This window comes from Komagataella phaffii, chromosome 2 (assembly GCF_000027005.1).
Source record: "Komagataella phaffii GS115 chromosome 2, complete sequence".
Lineage (NCBI taxonomy): Eukaryota > Fungi > Ascomycota > Pichiomycetes > Pichiales > Pichiaceae > Komagataella > Komagataella phaffii.
The window spans coordinates 1,269,690-1,285,491 of NC_012964.1; the positions used below are offsets into that span (position 1 = coordinate 1,269,690).

The 15,802-nt window shown below is 40.4% G+C and overlaps 9 protein-coding genes across 9 annotated transcripts; 5 read left to right on the forward strand and 4 right to left on the reverse strand.

The window, feature by feature from the left end:
- Positions 1 to 251: 251 nt before the first annotated feature.
- Positions 252 to 2,288, reverse strand: PAS_chr2-1_0667 (Protein involved in negative regulation of transcription of iron regulon; the record flags this gene model as incomplete). The annotated part of the gene is made up of 1 exon (XM_002491548.1): positions 252 to 2,288. The coding sequence occupies one exon, from the start codon at positions 2,286 to 2,288 to the stop codon at positions 252 to 254; it is 2,037 nt and encodes a 678-aa protein (XP_002491593.1).
- A 243-nt stretch (positions 2,289 to 2,531) lies between these two features.
- PAS_chr2-1_0668 (Vacuolar membrane protein involved in vacuolar polyphosphate accumulation) lies at positions 2,532 to 4,949 on the reverse strand (the record flags this gene model as incomplete). Its single annotated transcript, XM_002491549.1, has 1 exon — positions 2,532 to 4,949. One exon carries the CDS (start codon positions 4,947 to 4,949, stop codon positions 2,532 to 2,534), a length of 2,418 nt encoding a protein of 805 aa, XP_002491594.1.
- Positions 4,950 to 5,521: 572 nt separating this feature from the next.
- PAS_chr2-1_0669 (GTPase) lies at positions 5,522 to 6,166 on the forward strand (the record flags this gene model as incomplete). The annotated part of the gene is made up of 1 exon (XM_002491550.1): positions 5,522 to 6,166. One exon carries the CDS (start codon positions 5,522 to 5,524, stop codon positions 6,164 to 6,166), a length of 645 nt encoding a protein of 214 aa, XP_002491595.1.
- Positions 6,167 to 6,412: 246 nt separating this feature from the next.
- PAS_chr2-1_0670 (Essential protein of the mitochondrial intermembrane space (IMS)) lies at positions 6,413 to 7,147 on the forward strand (the record flags this gene model as incomplete). Its single annotated transcript, XM_002491551.1, has 1 exon — positions 6,413 to 7,147. The coding sequence occupies one exon, from the start codon at positions 6,413 to 6,415 to the stop codon at positions 7,145 to 7,147; it is 735 nt and encodes a 244-aa protein (XP_002491596.1).
- Positions 7,148 to 7,215: 68 nt separating this feature from the next.
- On the reverse strand, positions 7,216 to 9,207 carry PAS_chr2-1_0671 (Hypothetical protein; the record flags this gene model as incomplete). Its single annotated transcript, XM_002491552.1, has 1 exon — positions 7,216 to 9,207. One exon carries the CDS (start codon positions 9,205 to 9,207, stop codon positions 7,216 to 7,218), a length of 1,992 nt encoding a protein of 663 aa, XP_002491597.1.
- A 223-nt stretch (positions 9,208 to 9,430) lies between these two features.
- Positions 9,431 to 10,792, forward strand: PAS_chr2-1_0672 (Scaffold protein responsible for pre-autophagosomal structure organization; the record flags this gene model as incomplete). The annotated part of the gene is made up of 1 exon (XM_002491553.1): positions 9,431 to 10,792. The coding sequence occupies one exon, from the start codon at positions 9,431 to 9,433 to the stop codon at positions 10,790 to 10,792; it is 1,362 nt and encodes a 453-aa protein (XP_002491598.1).
- Positions 10,793 to 10,876: 84 nt separating this feature from the next.
- Positions 10,877 to 12,262, reverse strand: PAS_chr2-1_0673 (Mitochondrial threonyl-tRNA synthetase; the record flags this gene model as incomplete). The annotated part of the gene is made up of 1 exon (XM_002491554.1): positions 10,877 to 12,262. The coding sequence occupies one exon, from the start codon at positions 12,260 to 12,262 to the stop codon at positions 10,877 to 10,879; it is 1,386 nt and encodes a 461-aa protein (XP_002491599.1).
- A 299-nt stretch (positions 12,263 to 12,561) lies between these two features.
- On the forward strand, positions 12,562 to 13,659 carry PAS_chr2-1_0674 (Constituent of Paf1 complex with RNA polymerase II, Paf1p, Hpr1p, Ctr9, Leo1, Rtf1 and Ccr4p; the record flags this gene model as incomplete). The annotated part of the gene is made up of 1 exon (XM_002491555.1): positions 12,562 to 13,659. One exon carries the CDS (start codon positions 12,562 to 12,564, stop codon positions 13,657 to 13,659), a length of 1,098 nt encoding a protein of 365 aa, XP_002491600.1.
- A 227-nt stretch (positions 13,660 to 13,886) lies between these two features.
- Positions 13,887 to 15,671, forward strand: PAS_chr2-1_0675 (Mitochondrial inner membrane protein with similarity to Mdm32p; the record flags this gene model as incomplete). Its single annotated transcript, XM_002491556.1, has 1 exon — positions 13,887 to 15,671. The coding sequence occupies one exon, from the start codon at positions 13,887 to 13,889 to the stop codon at positions 15,669 to 15,671; it is 1,785 nt and encodes a 594-aa protein (XP_002491601.1).
- Positions 15,672 to 15,802: the final 131 nt, after the last annotated feature.

Here is a 15,802-nt window from a genome sequence, read left to right on the forward strand (position 1 = left end):
ATATATAAGGAAATTGTGAAAGAAATGGTACTAGGATGATATAGAGTTTTGTTGCACTTCAGAGAGTATTACCTGAGTGGATTCTTTCTCGCTAAAATATAAACCATAACCACATTATCAGTGAATGGCGCTACAACAATTACCAAATCGCCTAAAAAGTTACTATTTCATATCTAAACGTTGTATTATCATGTATATATTAAATATCGTACTGTTTTCGTTACATTATCCTCATTATTTTCATTCTATCATTATTCTTCAAACCCTTTGGTTTCCTTGCAGAGATACTCCCATGCACGCATATCATCAAAGTCATCAATTAAAACGTCTCCCAGTTCATTCCTCAACACTTCATGGTACCGGTTCAGCCATCTTCTTTCCTCTATATTCAGTAAATCTTCGTCAATTAGTTTCCTGCAAAATGGTACCCGGGTATAGTAGTCGAACTTGAAGAAAGGGTCATCGTTGAGATTGGTATAATTAGAATCAACTACGGCCATGTCTGATTCAATTCTGAATCCATATTCACCATCTTTGTAGAAACCTGGCTCATTGCTGATGAAGTTGCCTGGTTGTAATGGTGTTTCGTTACCAACTATTGTTCCTATACCTACTGGTCCCTCGTGAACACATAGATAGGATCCTATACCATGGCTTGTTCCATGGTGGTAATCCAGCCCATACCTCCATAGAGGCTGCCTTGCAATTGCATCTAACGTCTTTCCATCAGTTCCCTTCGGGAAATGGCTCAATGCTAGCTGAATATGACCTTTCAACACCAAAGTGTACCGTTCTTTTAGTTCCGCGGAGGGGTTTCCAAAATGCAAAGTCCTGGTAATATCAGTAGTTCCTTCCAAGTAATGAGCCCCAGAATCACACAAGAATACCTCTGACCTGTCAATCACCTTCGATTCTGCCTCCGTAGGAGCGTAATGAATGATAGAAGCGTTGCTACCTGTGCTAGCAATTGTAGCAAAGCTTTCTCCACGAAAATTAGCCATTTCTGAGCGATATTTAGACAGCACCTGCGTACTTTGATACTCGGTCAGCTTGTGGTGCAGAAGATATTCTTCGAGCCAAGCAAAAAATCTAACCAGTGCTATTCCATCTTTCCACTGAGCCATCTTATGATTCTTGAGTTCCACAGGGTTCTTGATACACTTCATATTAGTCACCATGGATTCAAATATAACTTCAGATACTGTTGGAGGAATGTTACTGGCCAAAGCAAAAGAGCAATTTGAGGGCACAACGACAGCAAATCCCGATTCTAAAAGTTGAAGATCATCCCAGAATGACCCATAAGGTTGCACTCTGCAACCCAGATCCTTCAGGTGATCAGAAACTGGTGGAGTTAAAGACGAAATTTTGGGAATATAGAGACATAACGAATTCTCAAGCACCACCAGATAAGATATAAAAACTGGATTAAAAGGAATGTCCCCCGAGCCACGCAAGTTTAAGATCCAAGCGATATCATCTAATGCTGTGACAAAAAGTGCGCTGGCGTTTTTTGTTTTCAACTGCTGTCTTATTCTTTGGATTTTATCCTCACTAGACTCCCCTGTGTATCTTTGGTCCAATGGAAAAATGTTGGACGTACTTAGTCTTGGACGATCAGTCCAGATCCTGTCAACGAGGTTGTCATTGGTGGGTTCAAACTGTATGTTTAAGTCATGGCACTTATCTAAAAACCATTCTCCAAGCTTGCGAGTAATTAAACGTGGGTCCACACTAATTCGGCGGTAATTGACATCCAAGGCCAAGGCTTGTTGTAAACACCAATCTTGCCACGTGATATACCCATTTGTGTTAAGTTTAAGCAGTTTCCAGTTAGAATCTAGCTGCCTTTCGGCCTGTAAGAAGTAGCGTCCATCTGTAGACAAGACGGCCTCTCCAGTCAAGCTGACAACGGCAACACCGCTAGAACCGTCGAAACCACTTATAAAACCTCTTCGCATATCTTTCTCTGATGTGTACTCGCTTTGGTGTTGGTCCTCGCTAGGTACGATATATACACCAATATTGAGTCTTTTCATTTCAAATCTAAGGGCACGGAGCCTTTCGGTTGTGTCAACTTTTGCGTCTATTGTCCAATATCCAGTTGAAAGTTTTTCTGTCTTGACGTCTTGCAAGGAGTCATCAGAGTCATTGTCATAATACTCTAGAAGCTTTTCATTTTCTTCTGTGGCTCTGCTCTTTCGGGAAAAGCGACCGTGTAAGAGGTATGACAGAGCGCTTAGACATCCAGCACCAGCATCTGGAGAGACTGAGTATTGGTATACCATCCAGCTGTATATTAAAGGCGGTTGATTTGAGATTGAGGAAAGAAGAGGAAGAAGAATTCAAAATTGTGACTAACAAGGCGACTGGGATAGCGCATACTTCGGGATCGGCAAACAGAGCAAATACTTCGTTTACGGAACTGTAAGCGCGTGCGCGATTTCCGTTATCTACGCCAATGACGTAAGAACGAATTTTATCTTTTTTTTTTTTTTTTTTCCTTCCTGAAATTATCGCTTATGTAAGATCTATTTATCCATCATGTTGAACACTTTGGCAATCAAGTAGTCGTTCCATGAATCTGGATTTAGTTCACCAAAGGTTGCGACTTCGAAAGCCTTTCTTACACCAGCAAAGAAATTAAACCAAAGGGCAACCAGAAGCACTACTCCCAAAACAATGGGACCAGGGACGGCATCAAAGTGATTGCCTGACCTCTTCTTAATCAATTCCAGTCGGGTCATGTAGATGTAGTAGCCCCACAATGCTGAGAAGATCGACATTGCAAAATACAGATAGGCCAACACAGTGGCCACTGTGGGCATGTGCGACGATTTAACCGTTGAATAGATCAAAAACGTCAAAGTAGTAAGCATCGTCGTCACGTGCAGCCACCTCAAAAATGTTCTCTCGTTAGCCAGCCAGACCTTGGCTTCCACTCGGACAGGGCCCAAGTTTTTAAGATACTCGGTAGGCTTATTGACACCAGCAGGTAGAATTACTTCCTCGTCTTCAGATTCATAATCTAGTTTACTGGAGACATTGCGGTTAGCACTTCTGTTGTGGATTCTTGCAGTTGCCAGAGAGAGCCTGCGAGCAGACGATGAAGATGATTCATTATCATCATCACTTTGTTCCTCCAGGTCAAATACATCATCTCTCTCCTCAATGATGTTATTCAGTTTTGGATTGTTGACTCCGCTTGTCGGGTTGATCGATGGAGACAAAATCTTTTCATGAAGTTGCTTCAAATTTGACTCAGTGGGGACAATCGGTGCCGTATTATCAGTGTAATCAGCACCTTTAGGTGGTCTCCTTATGTCTTGATCCAAATCTGGCAGCCAGAAGGGCAAAATGTCTAGATTATCATCCTCCAAGAAGAGCGAAGAAATACCTTGGATGAATTTGGAGAAGTTAGGAACTTCCTTAACCAGATGCGAATTGACCAAATCTCTAACCCACTTGTAAGTCTTGGAATTAGGATTAGAGTATATTCTTTCATTCACCCTTATCTCCATAATCGAGTAAGGGAACTTTGCGTACTCACCTTCCCTTAGGACGTCAAATGGGTTAACAAGGTTTGGTTGATCCAAATCACGCCTGTGCCAAGATTTTGGATCTCTAATGGGTCTATCTTTGTCAAAAGAATCCTCACGAATATAAAGCATGTCACTGTCAATAACGACACGGATTTTATCCTCATCACCAGGGACTTGGAACACTGTTCTAGTGAATACCGTTCTCAATACAGGCTCTAGACGCTGTTCTCTGATGAATTTTTGCAAGCTTATAAACTTTTGGCGTTCATCCTGTATTGTTAACTGAGGGAGGTTACGTTTGGTAAGTTTGGAGGTAAACTTATTAACGTTGAATTCCTTAGAGGAAGCATAGTCAGTGGAGTGATCCAGCGATTCCTCATCATCCTCATCAGATTGAAGTTTAATGAAATCGTTTATGTACTTTTCTTTCAGTTTCAATTTGATATCATCATCGACACCAGTCTCATTAAGGAAAGTCCGCTTTTCCACAGTGACATCTTTGCCCGGTGTCAGTTTACTGGTCCAGCGGATTCGGAGGGTCGGTGTTTCCTTCAAATTTTTCAATAGCTTGTTATTGTAAAGTTCAAAACCTCTGTTGTCAAAGTATAATGTACTTATCACAGGATCACTCAAGTCGTCGTCATCTCCTGACTCATCAGTGAAAATCAGAGCAGGAAGATGTCGCAGAATCGTGGTTTTGATTTCCATTAAGTTTTCTGGATGGACCCAGAATTTCAAGACTTTGAAGTTGTCGCTGCCGGAGTCACTTGCTGTGTGAGAGTTAGTACTTATGAAACTCTGGGGAGCATTTTGACTAAGGGATCTAGACAACGACTCAGATGCGTAGTCAATTCTAAAACTGTCCCTCAAAAACTGGTACAAGAATGACAATCTGTACAAGAAAGGGGAATAATCTTCGGTGTGGTAAGGTAGATTCTTAAGACGAACGTTCAAAAGCGCCTTCACAGAGTATTTCTTGTGCAATCTGTCGTGCTTCTTCACAATCTTAAGGAACCCAGTAAAATTAAGTCGTGCAAAATGATCCAGTTCGTTGGCCAGAGACACAACGTGCTCCAAATCTTTTCTGAATTCCGAAAGGTCAAACTTTGACTTATCATCCAGATATCTTTCGGTGATATGCTCCAGCTCCCCAATCTTAGAATCAAGCTCTTCATATTTTTCAGCTTGAAACTTGAACACTTTACTCAAATTTGCGTCTAGCTCTTCAGCAAATTTTTCCTCATCTTTTTCATTCCAGACCTCATCATCCTTGGTCTCATTGCTGTCACTGTAGTGGGAACCTCTAATGATGTTCTCTTTCAACAGCCGTTTCAGATGATCATATTTAATGTAGTTGTCCTTCCAAGGAGGATAAATTTCATTCTTCAGCTTAACGCCAAACAACATCGTATGCTTGATTTGAGGATGTTAACCGGTCACTCTTATATTTATTTGAAGTGTCCAGAGGAAATAGGTTAATGTACCACGTGCAGACTTCATTGATAGATTGGCTCGAATCCGGACAAGTTAGGTAATCAATACCACCCCATTTACCGTATTTGAACTGCTAGGTTTTGCAACCCATCGATGAAGCGATACTAGGGATATAGCACAACAGGAGGACGAGAGAATCGGTCATAGAGTACTATCGTAGTTTGTACATAGATAGAGAAGCTGCCGTAAGGTGAAGAATGAATGGTTTTCAGGGAACTTTCTCACTATTGTCTTCTGGTAGTTGCCCTCTGAAAGGTAGCAGTTAAGCACCGAGAGAACAGAGCCAGACTACTTCCTTGGTTTCTTCAGTCAGCCATTGACCGTAAGTGAATGCTTTCCACCCCAATTTCTCGTTTGCTTCAACCTTACAACAATCATTCTTTCAGCCGTTTACTTACAATATCTACTAAATACGCGAATGGTACTAAGTCTTCCTTCTTCAGCTCCCTAGCGCGTTAGATAATCCAAACGACATCTGCACTCTAATGGCAAGTAGACCCATCAAAGTTTTACTTATAGGAGATCAGGGGGTGGGAAAAAGCAGCATAAGACGACAGCTATACTACAAAGTCTTTAGTGAGTCCTACAAAGCTACTATAGGCGCAGACTACTTGACATCCAAAATCCATGTCAATGAATATGATGAAGAGGTGATATTACAGATATGGGACACTGCCGGCCAGGAGAGATTCAATAGCATCAGCCAAATTTATTATAGAGGCACGGATATCTGCATAATAGTCTATGATATCTGCAATAGTGACAGTTTTTACAATCTTAATATCTGGGTGCAACAATTCCTGAATAATTGTCAAGTAAGCAGGCCAACAATAATGATCGTGGGAAACAAACTGGACAAGTCTGTCCTCAGACAGATTTCTCTTAGACAAGCCCGGGAGTTTAGTGAAGAAATTCAAGCTGATCTTGTGGAAGATGTTTCACAAGATGTCATAGAAGTTTCAGCTCGAGACTTCACACAAATTGAAAACCTGTTTCAAAGGGCCGCATTACTTGCTCTTCAGCGACAAAATAGTGAAAATGTACCCTCGTTAACGTTTGATTCGGTGGATTTTTCAACCAATGAAAGAACCAATGGGTCCCAATCCTTACACAGTCCGTGCTCCTGTTAGATTTCTCTGACAGAACATTTATTTTGTAATACATAGCGAAGCCACCAGAGATGACGTAGAATACCACGACATTACCATTAACTACTCCTTAATTGACTTGGAGTTATGATTAAAGTAAGATTTTTTTCTGTCTTCATATAGTTGTTTCTAGAAGCTTAAGTAATGTTATTTCGAGCGATGAGATAGCATTCAAGAAAAAACGATACTTTCAGTTTTTTTCCACCATTACTAATAATAGTAGAAACAATGAATAGATTAGGATCAACAGTGCTGCGTGCCAATCGTCCAGTCTCTAAGCGGTTGTTTAGAGAGACAGCTAGAAAGTTTTATTCCACTGGAACTGCTTCTAGCTATTCAAACGCATGGAAATACGTTACAGTCTCTGGATTGGTATCTGCTATTGCCATCGGATACAATATGCGACAACCTTCCGTCGCTTTAGAGACCGAAGTTGTGGAAGCCGCAGAGATCCCAGAGATTAGTCCGGTTGTTACAGAGACTCCTGTAGTTCCCAAAGGGAAGCAATCTTCTGAATCTGACTCTACTGGTGAGACTGTGCCCACACAACAGAGTTCGGAAACTGAGGCAGACCATGATCAAGCCGGTGCTTATAATCCAGAAACTGGTGAAATCAACTGGGATTGCCCATGCTTAGGTGGAATGGCCGATGGCCCATGTGGTGAGGAATTCAAGGCAGCATTCTCATGTTTCATTTATTCAGAGGCGGAACCAAAGGGCATAGACTGCATTGAAAAGTTCAAAGGTATGCAGGAATGTTTCAGAAAATACCCAGAAGTGTACAGCGAAGAGCTTAGAAATGATGAAGAGTATGGAGAAGTCCCAGCTGACACCGCCGCTGAAGTGGAAGCCGAAAATAAACTGGTGGAGCAGATCAAGGAAGCACATGAGACCGAAGGTTCCGTTTCTATTCAAGCTGAGCATCCAAATGAGGCCGCTCAGGAAACCCCAGAAATTAAATAATTCTTGTATGTCCCTGTATATAGTCGAGATATAAAGTGAATGTGAACGATCCAATGATTCAAAACTAGTCATTGTAGTCTATTTCCAAGTACCTCTAAAGAGATAGGAATGAAATTCCCATCTGGCTCTTTCACGTAAAGAACGTCTTGTGATATGTAGCAAACTTCATGTTTAGATTTTCCAGCCTTTTGTATTCTCAGTAAATTATTGCCAATCGATTGGGTGAGAGGGGTTATCAAGTACCCTTTTTGTTCACAAAAATCTTCAACTATGTTCTTGTAGGTAGTATGAAGTCTATGCTCAGGTATGCTATTAACGTTTACTATCCTCCTCCCACTATTAATCTTCACAACAGGAACAAGTTTAATTAAGGAGTCATCAGTTGGAATCTTGGGGAAGACATCTCTTTTAATGTTGATGAACGGCGTTTGAAGTCTGAAATTGATCAAATTGCAAGCTTTTTCAAAATTTTCATCAATGGCGGGATACTGCTTTCGTTTTTGTGAAAAAAACTGAAGCCAATTAACAAGCCACCTCATAATTGATTTGGAATCGTTTCTTAAAACTTGTTCCATAGTAAACAACCATCGAGGAAAGAAAACTAGTTCTAACATGTTGTTCATCACATGATTGTGGACGTCTAGATAATCCTTGGTATCAAATACTTGGCGTAATAACTGGAAAGACTGATGGCTCCCATCCTGACTTATAGTGACTCTGTTCAAACTTTTCATTATCTTCAAGACACAGTGAGCGTCAATTATCTTTTCGGTTTCTTCTTGTCCCCAAATAGGACCCCAAATGTCTACAATCTTGTTGGGAAGTGGACCTAGTTCCCACCTGGTGTCTAACCATACAGAAAATTTTTCTATAACAATGTTCAAACATCCATTCAGTGGAGAGACAGATTTAAAATAGTCAAACCAATCCAGCAGCCAATATTGGGGATCCTTGTCTTGATCTTCAACACTCCAACCATTCAAGCCAGCTTCCAGCTTTGGCAAGACACAGACCGTGAACAATGAAGTAATCCATGGGGACGCAAGTACCTGCTCCCATTCTGCCAAGACGCTGATTCCAAGGTTGGGCTGGTATATAGACCATTTATTGAAGAACAATTGAAGTCTCGGTTTGATGTGCGAGTACACTAAAGCCTCAAACATGGCTGCATCTCTAAATAATTCCTTCCATTTCATGATCTTACTAGTAATGGTATTTGTGGAATTAAAGTCGACGGGATTAAACTGTGCCAGTGCGTCTTTTAAATACTTCTCTGTTATTTGAATCATGACCCCTTGTGTGGCAGAGTGTATGCTTTTATCATTATTAATTTCTGTGTCTGATAGTAGTGAGAGTTGTTTCAATTGTTCTGTGTCGTTCATCTGCAAAATATGTTGGATCTTTTCAAGACTATTCTGATTTGATAGTAATATTTTTGTTAGGGAGTTCTCTTCATTTAGTTGATGTTCCTTAAAATAAAGATCTTGTTTGATCTTCTCGAGTTTTCTCATTTCCTCTAATATTTTCAGTTTAAGCTGCCGCAAAGTTAACTTCTGTTCCTGAAAGATGACGACATGATCATCTTCTTCGTTCTGTTTCAGGTCCGAGGTCTTATCAGCGATTTGCTTGAGCCATTCAGGGACACTCGTGAGTTTACTCAACCGCTCTATGATGGTAAACAAGTCAATTGTTGAGGACCGAACAGTTGTGTCCTTTTCTGCCTTTTTAACGTCTTCTGCCTTCACACCGGAGCCCTTTTCCTTTACTCCTCCTACTCCAACACCTTGTGGACGTTGAATGGTTTCTATTGGAGCGACTATACCTTGTGAATCTTTCCCCAACCCTTGACCTTCAACATATCCCATCTGTTTCAATAGTTGAGCGCCGATGCCATAGGTTGCAGTCTTTGGGTCTTGAGCAAGACCTTTATTATTACGTTCATCTTTGTTTACTGGCTCATCTGATGAATCGCTATCCCAACTGTCATGTAGACCTACAGAGGCCATGGAAGATGACTGAACTTCATTGAAGTTCTGACCTCCTGCTCTAACGAAATTCATAACTGCCTAGAGCTGTCAGGCTATAGCTCTCGTTCGGTTTGAAGGACGAATATTAATCAAGTCGCTGGTGATACTTTCAGATAGTAGCAGTCTGAAAGTTTCAGACGTCCTTACTTTTTTAAGGTCGCGCGATATCGGGCTCATCTGTAGTGATCCATCTCTCTTATCATCTCTTCACATCATCCATTCACCTGGAATTCTCTATGGTAGTCTATTTCGTACAATGGATCAATTAAAGGACTGGACAGATGATGCATTGTCTTGCTTGAAAGAAGCAGAGGGTATCTGTGGGTCTGCAAACAGTGAATTGGTCAAGATAAATCAAGTGCTGAGCAAGAGAGATAACCTCCTACTGAAGTTGACCTTCTTATTTGATGCTAGTAGACAGCAAATACGCTTATTGGCAATTTTGAAGGATTCATTGGTTAAGATAGTCAAGAACTACAAAACTAAAAACCATTCCTGGAGGACCAAAATCACCCGTGATTGTGAACTATTAAGGAGTGTGCTAGACACCTTGCATAAGATCGAACTGGAACCAAGTTTCAGATCAACCCAGGGCAATAAGGCGCTGAGCTTGTATCATTTTGTAAGCGATGACAAGATAGATGAATTATTCAATGGTGTTGATGATATATTGAGAGAGAGTACCGATCTCTATGGCAGAGACGAGATTGACAATAATCTAGCTGACATATCGAGGGAGATTGAAGGGTACGGAAAGGAGCTGGAAGTTAGGTATGCCGAATTTATTTTAAATGAAGTCCCAGATACGCCATCAAAGGGAAACAAGAAGAATTCTGCCAACCACGATAATATAATCACTAAGTTAATAACCAGCAATAATGAATTGGAGACGGACATGGCATCGCTTCTGGAAAGTTTGACAAACCATTTTGATCAATGTAAGAAAGGTCAAGATCTATTATCAAAGCCACATTCTGAAGACCAAAAGAGGGAATTGCTTCAAGTACTGGAGAACGATTCATTGGAGCTTCCGTATGTTATAAACATACTAAACCAGGACTACCAATCATTGAAGACTAATTGTTCGCATTTACAGAGCATTACAAACAAATTCAGCATTTTTTATAACAACTTTACTGCTCAGTTCATGGTACGTCTTAAACTTTTTGGAGAAGTAAAGCTCCAGCAAGGTTTAAATATCATTACTAAAAAGGCCCAAAGGGTCGAAATCTTGTTAGAGAAAGCTTTTGAATATGAACAAAGTGTGGTCGGTCTGATTGACTATTACACAAACTTTGTTTCGTCATATCGAAGTTTGATCCTGGAGATTGAGCGTCGTCGAAAAATCAATGATCAAGTAGAAGCGGCAGTCTCAAGATTTCGTAAAGAATTGCAATCGATAGAAGAGAAGGAAAGAACTAATAGAGAGGATTTTTTAATACAGCATGCTGATTACTTACCACAAGATATCATTAGCCCTAATCTTTTGGATGGATCACAAGGAATTTTGTTCAAAATGTTGCCTACGGTTGGCGTTGAGTTCAACCGGGAGCCTTTGCCAAAGATCTCGCGTCGTGGGCTAGAGGAAGCACGCATTGCAATACTGGGAAGGAAGTAACAGGCGTAAAGTGGGGTAGTTTTTTTTAGTCTATAGGGTAAATTAAAAGGGGTTTATATACATTTTGTGTTCATAAGTGACCCATCACTGATACGAGCGTACGAGTTCCTGGAATAGTTCCCGAACCTCCTCCACGGTTTTAGTTGTCACTTTTCTGCTATCTCTTGACCGCAAAGAAATCACGTTATTTTCAAGCTCCTTGTCTCCAACGAGAATGATATAGCTGTAGCTTTTGTTTAAAGCATCTCTAGTACGGTACCCAACAGTTTCAGCCCTTGAGTCAATATCGATATCAAATTGGTGGTTCACCAAGTCGTCTAACGTTTCGTAATCGTTTGAACGGCCAGATAAGAGATCACGTACTTCATTTGCTTTTCCCACATGGGAGGAATTTATAGGAATGATAACTGCTTGGCGAGGATTCATCCAAAAGGGCCATTTTCCTTGATAATGGTCAATCAAAAGAGCCATAAACCTCTCTATAGAACCGAAAACTGCCCTGTGGATCATTATGGGAGGCTTGAAGTCACCTTCATGGGGTCTATACTTGAGTTCGAATCGATGTGGTAGTTGAAAATCCAACTGTATAGTTCCGATTTGATGTTCCCTTGAGTAATTATCCCGTGACAGAATATCAATCTTGGGTCCGTAAAAGGCCCCGTCACCTTCTCTAATAGACCAGCTTGAAGGAGCAACTTGATCTAAGACTGACTTAAGCTGGGTTTCGGCAGAATTCCACTCTTCCAAAGTTCCAACATAATTATCAGGACGAGTCGATAACATCAAGGTATAATCTGATAGACCAAAAACTCCGTATACTAGTTTTATCAAATGTAGGGTTTTCATAATTTCAGCACTAATCTGTTCCTGCGTGCAAAAAATGTGCCCATCATCCTGATGGAAACGTCTCACTCTTGTCAGTCCCGTTAAAGCTCCACTAGCTTCGTTCCTGTGCAACGAAGACCAGTCACTATAACGTATTGGTAATTCGTTGATGCTTCTATCAAATCTTTTATAAATTAAACAGTGGCCAGGACAATTCATTGGTTTTAAGCCAAAGGTTTCTTCATCTTTGGCGTCGCCATGGGATACTTCGTTTCCTTCCACACGATACATGTCCTCTTTGTAGTTATCCCAATGTCCAGAAATTTCCCAAAGTTTTTTCTTGTAAATTAAAGGTGTGATGACCTCATCAAAACCATGCTTCTTTTGCTGAATTTTCATGAATTGGACCAGTTTATTGAAAAGTCTAGTTCCATGAGGTAAAAAGAATACTGACCCTGGAGAGTTACTGTCAATCATGTAAAGCTGCTGTTTAAGAGCTATCGACATGTTATTGGTCGCACTGGAGGCAGGAGCTTCATTGGAGTAGCATTTTATGAAATTAGAATACTTGGGTTTGGGTATCCTTGTGAATGACGTTAGGCAGTTTCTAGGTGGTTTGATCATGAACTGAAGTGAATATTTCATTCGTTCCCATTAAGTAGTCGAGAAAAATGTTGATTGATTAGTGGAGCAGTGATATGATTACATCTGGAAACAGACTATCTTTCAAAGGGTTTTGCCTTAATTAATACAATCAGTACATACTGGTGCAAAAAGGTTAAGTCAGGATAGTTGTAGTGTATATAGATGAAATCCTAGGGTGTTTCTTTACTTCACCTAACCAAGTCTCTCAAGTTGACATCCAACATCCCAACGCGAATCGTTCTGAAATCTGAAATATCTGTCTACTAACTAAAACATCTACCGACCAACTACTATCTCTAATGAGTGAACCATTGATTGCTTTGCGGCAAGCGATCAAAGACAAGAAACCCGTAGGAGTTAATGAAGGTGAAACTATCGGCAATGCTAAAGTGCTAAATATTGGTGAAAAGCAGTACTCATTAGATGCTCCCACATCCTTCGTCATAAATGGCAAGGAATTCAATTTAAAAGTGATATATCAATGTTGGGTTTTTAGGGATTCATCTTCTGCTGACTATATTACTGAATGTGAAAAGGAAAATATCGATGGTATAAGCTTTGTTGAAAGATCAGAGCTTATTTCGTGGTTGAAGGGGGAAATAACTAGCAGCGCCTTCATCAAAGGTGAAAAAGTTGGAATCACGGAAGAGAATGGCAAAAATGAAGGAGAAACTAAAAGTAATAACAAACGGAAGTTATCTGATGACCCGTTATTAAAAGAGATTGCCAGCAATGAAAGGGTGCTAATCGACCACAACAAAGTTTTGAGAGGATTAAAGCCAAAAGATTTCTCGTCAGTTGCCAAAGACTGTGAATTAAGAATCTTGAAAGAAAAACCTGCGAATGCGAAAAGTTCAGACTCAAATGGAAGATCAAGTACCTCCGTGTCTTCGTCTTCAAAGGATGCTAGAAACAAAGAACCTATCATTGTTCTATCTCCAGCTGCCTCTTCCCTGGTACGTATGTCCAACGTTAAAGAGTTCTTACAGGAAGGTAAGTTCCTGGATCCTTCCAAGGAACCTGCATCTTCCAGCAATTTACTTGCCATACAAAGAAAGTCTTCCAGATTCAAAACCCCAATTAAGTTATTAGTGGTTGATAATGTGGAGAAGCTTTTCACCAAGAGTGAGTATTGGGACAGAGTTGTCGCCATTGTTACGACGGGCAAAGATTGGCAATTCAAAAACTATAAATACAAAGACCCTCAGATTCTGTTCCAGAAATTCAACGGATTCTACTTCAAGTACAAAGGAGATGCCGTACCTGCAAGTGTCAAATCGTGGAACGTCAAAGTTTTGGACATTGACAGAGTCGAGCGATTTAGTGACAGACAAGTAGTTGAACAGTTTTGGGATACTGTTGAGAATACTTTAGTGGCCAAGAGATATAAATCTTAGGCCAAAATAAAGAACTGGTGTATAGTAGAAGAATATTGTATTCATTACGCCCTCGAAGGTGGAGACAGGGAGACAGGAAGGCGACAGCAGAGGGCAACCTACTCCTGAGCTTCTAGCGAATATCGCAAGAAAGATTAATTTCCAGAAACCCTGCCTTCCTCCTCTAGTTAAGCTTTTTGTGAAGTAAATTGTTAGTCGGCCAAATTGGCCATTCTTTTTTAGTCAAAATGATGATTACAAGAGCAATTATGCGAAGGCCGATGATGTTTCGGCCCATAACTCATCTACCTATACCAAGATTAATCTATCAAATGAAGGGAAGGTGCTACACTATCAAGAATGAGCCAAAGCCTGAGATTCCCAAGTTTAAGGCTAACTTGCCACCAGATAAAAATTTGAAACAGCAAATAAAGGCGGATCTCAAGAAAGAGACTATAACTACAGAACCTTCCAAGGTTCACCTCCCCACCAAAGAGGAGCTATTGCGATCGGCTAGGAATTCCCTTGAAAGATTGAAGGTGAGATTCAAATGGCTTCTGATCAGAAGCTACCGGCCCTTCAATACGGATGATTTCAGTGCTTTTTTTTCTTGGATTGTGGTAGGTAATTTGGCCCTTTTTGTTTTTGCATCAACAACTTTTGTTTCACTGGTATTATACACAATAAACACAGTATTTGCTCAAGAATTTGTCGCCAGAATGCTAGGAAATTTCATTACTAAAAGTACTAATTTAACTGTGGTGTTTGAAAATGCTGTTGTTCCAAGTTGGAGAGACGGGAAGATATCTTTCAGGAATTGTTTCGTAAGCAGACGGCCTCGAGGCGTCATTATTTTTGAAAAGGGTTCTCAGGCAGCAGCAGCGGCAGCAGCTGAAAAGCAAGCTGCGAACAATGGAGAGACTTCACAGAATGAACCAATAGACGATGGGAACTATACCCAGTTTGATCTAACGATTAAAGAAGTCAATATTTCGTTATCATTTAAAAAATGGGTCAATGGTAGAGGTATCATTGACGAGGTTGAAGTGAAAGGAATGCGAGGCGTAGTCGATCGTTCACATGTTTATTGGAAAGAGGGAGATTCCGCCCTTAACTACAAGAATGTTTATCAACCCGGGGATTGGGAAATTGAAAACTTTCGAATGGAAGATGTTCTTTTTACTTTGAAACAACCACTAGGATTCCGAGTTTTTGATGTTTCGATCTACTCTGCCGATATTCCATTATTAAGAAAAAATTGGTTATTTTATGACTTACTGAACTCAAATAACGTCAACGGGTCATATGATGGGTCGTTGTTTGCTATACACAACTTACAGAAAAAGGATGATTTTGAGGGGGTTGTGGATAACTCACCAATCCCTTCGACTCCAAATTCATCTTCGATTTCCTGGAGAAGGGTTACAAGATTTAGAGTCGATAACCTGAATTTGGATCATTTGAACGAGGGAGTTGAAGGTCCATTTGGATGGATTCACAGCGGTTCCGTTGACATGATTGCTGATGTTATGTCTCCTGAAGAGAATCAGTTTAATGTTTCGGAGGTGGTCCAGGCCATTGCTCTTAGTATCAAAAAAGAAGCAAGGCGGGCAAGCAAACGAGACTATAAAGAGGAACCAGACGAGGAAACGATTAAGAACGACCTAACAAAGTACTTTGTTTTGGACTTCCAATTGAAGTTGAATAATCCAAGGGCTTCTGTACCTCTTTTCACCGAGGAACTGTCCTATGTCAACAACGCTCTGATTCGACCTATTGTCGCGTACATTAACTCCCGAAACACATTTATTCCAATCAAATGTCGTGTGGTAAAGAAACTTTCGGATTTTGATGGCTCTTGGACTATCTACGACTCATTACTTATGGATGATCTTCAAGCTGAAGTTTATGATGCTTTTGTTGATTACGTCGCCGATGAAAACGCTAGAAGTGAGAGGGCTAAAAAGGTTGGTTTCTGGTCCTTACAACTGTTCCTCCACCTAATTCTGTGGAGCGTGGGAACAATAGCATGAGTTAATGCTCTGTATATATTTTATGATATGAATAATGAAATTTAAAAGTGAATGGTGATCCTCCTGCTAATAACTAGTAAGTAGCCTGATCATGTTTACAGTGGAATATTTCGTAATCCTCCTCGACTGGA